The sequence below is a fragment of the Eublepharis macularius genome, chromosome 6 (genome assembly GCF_028583425.1).
Source record: "Eublepharis macularius isolate TG4126 chromosome 6, MPM_Emac_v1.0, whole genome shotgun sequence".
Lineage (NCBI taxonomy): Eukaryota > Metazoa > Chordata > Lepidosauria > Squamata > Eublepharidae > Eublepharis > Eublepharis macularius.
The window spans coordinates 41380358-41389787 of NC_072795.1; the positions used below are offsets into that span (position 1 = coordinate 41380358).

The window sequence follows — 9430 nt, forward strand, 5'->3', positions numbered from 1 at the left end:
GAACGGAGCCCCGTGGAAACGGAGCCTGGGGAATGCCGGAGCTGTTTGCCCTCCTTCTGTCGCCCTGGAAACGCGAATGGAAGCCCAGCTTTCCTTGATCAGCAGGGCTTCCTTCCAACCACGGAGCAGCCAGAAAAGCGCGCGCGTCTCGTCCATTTGGGAGAAGAGAGGGGAGGGCGGGGGAAGGGGGTGTTCTTCTGTAGCCATGGGCACTCGAATCTCATCCCTGCAAAGCCTGAGAGGCAGCTCTTACGGCCAAACACAGCCCTCCTGCATAGCAGACCCAGGCTTTATAAATAGCCATGTGCTGCGCAGCAAAGTTTCACTTTCCGACAGAGGGTGAGCTCTCGCTTTCCGACAGTGGGACAGAGGCGAGCTCTCGCTTGCCGCTTTTGGAGAGAGAAAGCGCAAGAGAGAGAGGGAGCGTTAGCTTTGGGCTTCAGTGGATAGGGAATTAGGGAATAGGGAGCTATCTCCTCTGGTTCCAGGGCTGCCGCCTAGCTCTGAAGCCAAGCTCGGTGGACACCTCGGCTGAGGGCTCAGGTCTGGGGGGGAGTGTTGCAGCTGGGGTTGGGCTCTATTCCTATTCTCTCTCTCTCTGCTTCCAGGGCTGCCGTCTAGCTCTGGGGCCAAGCTCAGTGGGCACTTCCTTGGCTGAGGGCTCACACAGTATTACACACTATAGTGCCTGGTCACTCTGGTCTGGGGGAGTGTTGGTGGTGGGGCACCCTCCCGCGTCGGCCTTCCCGATTCCCAATTCTGTATCGGAAATGGGACTTGATCGGCGAGGTTCGGGTACCTGGGTTTGGCGCCGCTGCGTAATCACGATCAGCTAAATCGGGATTATTTTTTGGATCGTGCCCATGTCTACTTGCAAACATGTGGAAAGATAAGCACTACCAAACATCAAGGCTGTGATCCAAAGGCTAATGAACACTGTACCTGTGCTAGCATTTTATAGGATGGCATATGGGTATTTGGACATCAACCATTTACCAAATACAGAACAATAACAAGACTTGCCAACTGCTACTTTAGAAGAACTGGCAGGGATTTTATTTGCCTATTCTTTGAACTACCCAGTCCTGCTGGCAGAGTGGGCAACGATTGTTCTCTTTCACCCATAGTGACATGCAGCAATTGTGGAAGGAATGATTACACTTTCCTGTATTTATTATTTCCAATTAATTTATACTGTTCTACAAAAAAAAGCTCAACACTTAATAGGAGTAAATGTTTTAATACTGTGGATTAAAGTACATATTTTTAAAGGACAGTAAATTCCCAAATTCAATTTAACCTTTAAAATACCATAGAAACAGACAGTATTCAGAACCTAACAGAAAGTTTTTACCTTAAAGAAACAAAGCAAAATGTAAAAATGAAATGTGTCCACACCTATTTATTTCAGTTAAATAACTCAGTTTCCAGAAAAAACAGTGGTACTTCAGCCGTAATTGCTTAGATTATACTGTAGTTGTGGGCTTTATCAACCCTAAAGCATTCCTAAGCAATTTGATAGAGTTCACAGCAAACATTTAGATATATTCTTCAATATTATGCATGTGTGTTCTTGCAAGAACAATCCTGCAGACGAATCCAATAGATCAGGAAAGCAACACAAAGTTTTCAAACCAAGGTCATAAAACTCTGTAGACCTAAATAAATAAGTTCTGCCACATAATGAGTAGTCCTTTTTCTCAGGGGAATACGGCATCAGTTGTTTAATGTTCTAAATAAGTTCAGTAGAAGAACTGGCAGGGATTTTATTTGCCTATTCTTTGAACTACCCAGTCCTGCTGGCAGAGTGGGCAACGATTGTTCTGTTTCACCCATAGTGACATGCAGCAATTGTGGAAGGAATGATTACACTCTCCCCAGACCACTGAAAGAAAAGAAAAGCAAACTTGAGATACCACAGTTCACAACTAGTTTGGCAGATTTTGCTATAACAGACTAACATAGCTACCACTCTGCATACGAATTTTATAAATACAGTATGCATCACAGCCAAGATTCAAAGCAACAAGCTCCACATTTCCAAAAGAGCACTATATTCTTGTTTTTTTTAAAAGAAAGGCATTGCTATAACTTAGAGGAGTTTGTTATACAGTACTGGAGGGATAGAAAATGCTTACTGTTCAAAGAGAAAGAAAAAAGTAATAAACTGGGCACAGGCAGCCATTGGGGTGTTTCAAACTAGACCTTCAAATTCCCCTGAAAGACTTTAGAAGACTGATGTTTCAGGCTAATATTTTTCACTCAAACACTAAATTTTTGCTCTTTTTCTACTCAGGGTCAATTCACGTTTTACATGCCTGTGGGGAGAACACTGGAAAATGCTTCTAAGTGGTAGCTGTCAACAGAGGGACTCTAAAATCTGAAGACAGCTCACCTACAGTATTTCCAAACTGCAAAGAAATTTGAACATCTATCTTTTGGTTGTGGTAAAATGTATAAACAAATTAAGCACATGCTTAAACACTTAAGTAGTGCTGATTTCAAATGAAAGAACAGAATTTAGTCTTTCACTGAAATCAACTGGATTGCTTATCTTTGGCAAAGTAGTGCCTGAACAAGACACAATCTCTTCTATAAACTTTACAAAACTGCTGATGTATAATCTCAACCTTTCCCCCCTTTAAATGCAAAAATCATACTACTAATAAAATATTATCATTGAAATCTCAAGAATCTCAGCCAAATACATTAGGACAACAAATCATTTTTTAAAATTCCTGTACTTCATTTGCTGAACCAGCCATCTTTTAAGAGAAATCGCTGATATACAAGAGGCTATAGTAACTGCTGCCTTCCAAATAAATGTAAATCCTCTTTGATGGCTACATATACACAAAAGACTGACCGCACATTTGTATGTTCAAGTATTTTATACGATAGTATGTCTTTATAGTTGAGTGAAGCTCAAGAGAATTTTATTGATGCACAAAAATAAGAAGTATTCATTTGAAAACTTTAAAAAGCACCCCACTAAGAGAAAGCCTTTGGTTAAATAACAAGGGAATGAAATCACAACATACCAACACAATCCTCTTGTTTGTTTTCAGCTTGACATCTTAGACAGGCATCTAGATGTAAACAAGAAAAAAACTAAATTTAATGTTCTGGATGTACCTCTAATAACTGGTTTACCAAAGCATGTACAACTGCTGAAAAACATTTCTGAAATATTAATATTGCACTAAGTAGATGCAGTATCTAGACTTACGAAGCTGTGTATGCACCAGGAAAGCTCAGCTTCCACTAGTGATACATCACTGTTTTAAAAGAGCAGAATTTATAGGGAGAGGAGCTTATGTAGGTTATAATGAGTCAGACCACTGAATTGCTCCAGCATGTCTGTTTTTATGCATGAAAAGTAAGTTATTGGTAAATGATCCTGTTTTTTTAGAAGCTGACCGACCCTGTTATATTAGAAGCTACTGCATTGTACAAGATCTATTACAATATGTAAGATTTGAGAGTGAACAATTAATGTTAATACAACACAGGTTACTAAAAGTTATTAAGTCAAAAAGTGACTATTCTCTCTGCGATTTCACCTTTGCGTACAGTATTACACAAGTACTCTGCACCCCATGAGTAAACTTACTCACTCTGCAGCAGTTCCTTCACTCATATTTCTTCCCAAAAATACTGTTATTAAGAACTGCCACAGAATGGAGTACACCTCTAGTACACACACATATATATAAACTCAGTACTCGTTTCTCCACACAATTCTGTAAAAGCAGATAGGCTTGCACTGCCTACTATGCAAGCCTATCTGCTTTTCTACTGTCTAAAATGGTCTTAAAGGACATACAGCATGACTCCCAAATATGGAAGAAAAGATAACAGAGAACTGTACCAGTCCACTACAGCCTCATATAGGATCTTGTGTGAACTACATTTATACATCACCATCACAAGTGACAGGTGAGAGAGATAAAACAATCTGGAAAACTTCCTCTCTGTTACTCTATAACTTCCTCCCATTTTTTTTCCTTTATCACACTCTCAACTCCTTCCAGTATTCTAAAAGTAGTAAACACTCTTGGTCCTCAGCAAACCATGTATGGTGTTTTGCTTTTCCCTTCTAGTTAATTTGCAACGCTGTATTTTTCTGTATATCTGAGGAGCCGCGCCAAACATATTGACACCACCACCTTATCTGTGGGTGGCCTTGTTATGGTCCTTTTGTGACTGGCACACACCAGACACTTTTTATTACACACAGTGACAGATTGGAGGCCTCCATGAAATTATGGAGGAACAATATGGAAATTCACTCCACCCCAGCAACTCCTATTAGCCTGTAACAGCCTATCTCACTGCCTCCCTTAACTAACCCTCAGCTGCTGTCATTATTCCATGCCTCCTGGAGCACATTCTGTTCTCATCAGGCTGCTCATTTTTTCCTTTTGGTCGATTTACAAAATCACATTTCTCTGCATATCTAGGACTCCATAAATATGAAGAGACCCCTAACTTGGGGAGTTTGGGTTTGCTGCTTTCATGATCGTATCAAGCAGCCTGCCGCTTTAGTATTAGCTGGTCACAATTATTATAAATATGCCAGAGTTTCATGCAATAATATTTTAAAGTCAATTCATAAAGAACTTCAGATAATCTAACAGTGCCTTCTAGCCATATCCTGCTAAACTAAAATAAATTATGGAGTTCTTTAATTTGGATAGAAATCTCCAGTCCTCACACCAATCACATGTAAAGGAGGAATGAAATAACTGCTAGTTCTTGTACTTTCAAAAGGAGAGCAACCATTGATCCTGTCCCTATATGTCTGGATGAAGCTTGGGATCTTTTTGCACCAAAAATAACCTAGCATCTAAACCTGCATAGCACTTTCCATATTTCACTTTAGGATTTTTGCAGACAAAGACTCGTTCTCCTCCCATTATAATCCAATAAAAAGCTCTGATTAACTCAAAAGCTTGCTCATTTATTTGTAACTGTTTAGGTCATCCTGATGAATAACTTTCATAGTCCTTCTGTGACTTATGAACAAAGGTCACATCCACACAGTCAATTTGGTTTCCCTGTCATTGTAGCTACAAAAGCAGACACATATGTACAGGCAACACAGCATCCATATGGGAGCTTTGCACACCCTTTCCTCCACCATGCTACCTGAAGGCTTTTTTAAAAGAACACAATAATTGCTATTATGCTATAGTGCAATAATGTTACTAGGATCTATTATTAAAATGTACTAATTGCTGTGAATTCCCAGGTTTTCTTTTATGTCTCCAGCCCTTTTTGTTGCAACAACAAAAAAGGGTAGAAACTTACCTTTAAAAAAATGGACAATTAGTAGGTGAACTGACAACACCATCCCACCACCCACTCCCTGCAGTTTGGAAGTTAAGGTGCAGAAAAATCTGTGTAGATGCAAGGCAATCAAATTCAAGGCTATTCTGAAAGACCTGAAAAAGGGAGTGATAGTTGCTAGTTTCCTCTGAGCTAGCACCTGAACTTAACACTTGTGCCCAGATAGTCTGAAAATAGTTGGTCAGCAGGTTCCTTTCTCTGAGCTTTAATCTCATTTTACATATCCCTCACATTCAAGTTCAACTACGCAGCAAAAAACCCAAAGGCTGCATGGATGTTCTTTCCGAGAGGATCCACTATTGACAGCCGAACGGCCTCAAATCAGGGGGTTTGCGCCCGGAGAAAACATCGCTAGAGCGGGGACCCTAGTAAAGAGAGGGACGATCTACAATGAGAACACGCTACGGTGGGAAGCGAAACGTCAGGAAACAAAGGAGATCCCATTCCTTCAAAAAGCATCCCTAACTCGGAAGCCATTTTCCCTCCTCGGAACTAAAAAGGGGAGCTAGTGACACGTACACCTCCATAACGGTGCCGGCATCAAGAGCAAGCCCTCTCGGAAGACCGCTGAAGAGGCAGAGATGCCTTCTCGGGAAACAAATGCTCCCGCTCTGATTAACGACCAACAAAACGCCACACACACACGCTTCGAGGCTCCCTCGGAGGCCACGGGGAAAAGCTAGGCACGGTCCGGCCTAACCCCGCCCCGTCCGGTTGGGACCGGCAAGGGGGCGTGAGGAGACTGCAGGCCCCGGCGGTGAGCGAGGCCTTCAGCACTGCGGCCCTTCCCGCTTCTCTCGCCCCGCCTTACCCATGACCTGCACCCGGCAGATGGCGCAGGTGTCGCACTCGACGTCCCAGCTCCACATGGCTACCGCGTTCCACTTCTTCAGCGAGAACATCTTGTCGGCGCCGCCTGCCTTAGAGACGGAGGAACCTACGTGAGAAGCGGAGACACCCGGCTCGTCTTCGCCCTCCGCGTCGGCCATGGCTGGGGGCGGGAGGAGGAGGAGATTGCTGCTCTTGAAGCCCGAGCGCTCCGCCCGCTCCCGGCAAAACAGAACTCCGGCTCCACCAAGGGGCAGGCGGTGGGAACGAACCAGGCCGCCTGGGCTTAATGAAAAGGGCTTTCTAGCGGGAACCACTGGAGGGCTGGGAGGGTAATTTGGGACTTGTAGTAAGGGGATGGTCAGGCAAGGGCCTGGGCGGACAAAAGGCCCTCAGAAGGGGCATCCGGCCCGCCTTTTCACTGGATTGCTGGGCAGTTAATGCAGTACCCGGTCTCTTTCTCCGCGCTGCCCAGCAGAGACACGTCCAGGCAGGGTGCAATGAGGCCGGGCGCTGCTACTAGCCTTTGCCTGCCCAGCGGCGTCCTTGTCAGCCTGGTGCGATGCTGACGAGGATGTTGCCTCTGGGCCGCCCTGAGGAAGAGAGTGGTGATGGTGCAGCGAAACTTGGTGCGGCACTACTTGAGTGGCCTCATGCAGGGGAAGCGGCCCCAGGCCACAAGCCCCCCGCCACCATTGGTTAATCCACCCCTCTGTTCATTAAAAAAAAATCACTAGTTTTTGTAATGAGTGGTCTGACTAGGAGCTGGGAGACTTTAGCTTCAGATTCCCACTCTGCCATTGTAACAACACCATGGAAATTTGGTGAGTGCCCTTGGGCCACTCACACACTCTCAGCCTAGCCTACCTCACAGGGTTGTTGGAAGAATAAATGGTTCCCACCCCCCAAATTGGGGAGAAATGCAAGATATAAATTAAGTAAATAAATGAATAATCTAGAAGAATTACTAACAGCAGAGTTGGTGTAGGAGAACCTCTAGAACCTGACAAAGGGAGAGAGAACTCAAAATCTGGCTGGTTTTAATACTTTGTTAAACAAGAAAATCTTAGCATGCCAAACTAACTGGCTTAATATATATTGGTCTTCCATCTAAGTTAACTAGGAGGCTCCAATTGGTGCAAAATGCTGCAGCTCGACTGTTAGCAGGAGCAAGCAGGAGCATGAACATCACTCCCATCCTGCAGTCACTCCATTGGCTACCTATCCGCTACAATGCTCAATTCAAGGTCTTGGTTATTACATACAAAACTTCATGGCTGTGGCCAGACGTACACATGGGACAGCCCTATGTCCCTCCACGGCAGCTTTGCTCATCCGAATAGGGTCTCTTGCAGGTGCCAGCCTGCACATGGGCAAAATCAACTGCAGCCTGTACATGGGCCTTCTCTGTGGTGGCCCCTACCCTATGGAACAGCCTGCCTGAGGTCAGGAGAGCTCCCACGCTCTTGGCTTTCTGCAAACAATGCAAAACTGAATTATTCAAAAAGGCTTTTTTACTCAGATAGGAGGGCAGTATTGTAGAGAGGGGGTCTCAGATGTTTCACTAATAGGAGGGCAGTATTTTGGGGAGGGGGTCTCGGATGTTTCATCAATGAGTTGGGAAACGGGCTCCACCATTATGTTGCTTTACAAAATTATCAGTTGCTTTGAATATGTACTCGTATATACTGCTGGTGCTTCATGTTGTCTAATGTCAATCCTAGAATTGATTATGTTCTGTTTTAGCAATCCTTCAACCCTGTATTGGATCCTTGCTAATGCTATGTCACTGTAAACTTGTATTCATCTACCCTATGACATTGTTTTATGGAAATGTCTTTGACACTGTATGGAAATGCCTACCCTTGTCCTTGCTACTGATTGTACTGATCTCACACTATGTAATCCGCCTTGAGTCTCAGTGAGAAAGGCAGACTATAAATGACATAAACAAACAAATAAATAAACTTTTGGGCGCTAGGGCTGTCTTTAGCAAAGTTTATTGTGTCCAGTGTCTATGAAACCCTGGCTGAACTTTTTTGTATTCAGCATTGACTGTTGTATTTACATGTCATAGCTAGGACAGCTTGTGGTACAATTAAAGTCTGAAAAATTATAGCATCCACAAAGGGATACAGAAATCAAGAGTGGAAATGGTTTCCAGAAATTCATGCATGTTTTTTCATAGCAGCTGGGGCTGGATTGTCATTTTGTATGGTCTTTTGAATTATTCAAAAAATGGCTAAACTCTAGGTTTTCAAGTGAATGATCTAGTGCTCAGGGAGTGATCTAGTGCTACTAAAGGCAGGGTGAGGACACTGAGATCAGGGGGAAAACACGGGAAAGGAGTAACTTCCTATTATGAACCCCCACTCTAAATCCCACCCCCTTTTTTTACCAAGAAGAAATAGTTCATGAGATACAAAATCTGAAATCTTTAAAGGAAGACTAGTCCCCCCCCCGCTCCGCCCATAAAAGCAGTGTCTGTAGCTTTAAGAAATGAATGCCTTAGTGGCTATTGCTAGGTGATCACAATAGTATCACCAGCCTTTCAGCCTTGGTTTCTATCAGTAAAAGGCAGTGTGGGGAGGTCCCCTTTCCATGGCTGGTTTGGCCTGTGAGGAAGGACTCATCGGGGCCAGGCCTGGCGGCAACCACTAAACTTATTCTCTTTTGATTTGCATAACTCAACCCAGGACTCAAAGGGCAGTGTGTTATAATGGTTAGAGTTTCAGACTGGAAGACCCAGGTTGAATCGCAACTTTGACATGGAAGATTGCTGGGTAACATTGGGCCAGTCACTCATTGTGAGCCCAATGTGAGGATAAAATACAGGCGAGGAGAATTGTGTAAGGTACCTTGGGTTCCCATTGGGAAGAAAGGTGGGATGAGATTGAAGTAAATGCATAATAAATATAGCTGAAAATGGGAGTGGGTTTAAAACACAGGTTGGTAGGTGGCTGGGAAGCAGACAAAAGGTGACAATATGAGGCTTGCCAGGAGGAAGGAAAGAGGAAATAGTGTGGGGAAGGGGATGCAAAGAAAAATTAGATGTTCCCTGCAACTCTTTGCAGATTTCCTACCACACAACCAGGCCTGACCCAGTTCAGCACCACACAACTGGTCCATTGTTTTCCCAGGCAGAGGGTGCCAGGGGGAGGGAAGGAGGGAAGACTGAAGATAGGGGTGGTAGCAAATAAAGTCAGATGGCTGGTGGGTGAGAAGGATAGAAGGAAGTAGAAAAAGGGAA

General features: G+C 43.9%; 1 protein-coding gene across 1 annotated transcript; it reads right to left on the minus strand.

The window, feature by feature from the left end:
• Positions 1 to 1232: 1232 nt before the first annotated feature.
• On the minus strand, positions 1233 to 6348 carry RNF7 (ring finger protein 7). The gene is made up of 3 exons (XM_054983399.1): positions 6164 to 6348; positions 3042 to 3089; positions 1233 to 1885 (listed from the first exon to the last, which is right to left on the minus strand). Exons 1-3 carry the CDS (start codon positions 6339 to 6341, stop codon positions 1767 to 1769), a joined length of 345 nt encoding a protein of 114 aa, XP_054839374.1. The 5' UTR covers positions 6342 to 6348; the 3' UTR covers positions 1233 to 1766.
• Between the last annotated feature and the right edge of the window lie 3082 nt (positions 6349 to 9430).

Excerpts from the sequence above, each read along its gene's own strand:
- RNF7 (XM_054983399.1), bottom strand. The coding sequence starts at position 6,341 with ATGGCCGACGCGGAGGGCGAAGACGAGCCGGGTGTCTCCGCTTCTCAC. Across the intron at positions 3,090-6,163 it reads CTGCCGGGTGCAGGTCATGG|ATGCCTGTCTAAGATGTCAA; the intron begins GTAAGGCGGGGC and ends GTTTACATCTAG. Across the intron at positions 1,886-3,041 it reads CAAACAAGAGGATTGTGTTG|TGGTCTGGGGAGAGTGTAAT; the intron begins GTATGTTGTGAT and ends CTTTTCTTTCAG.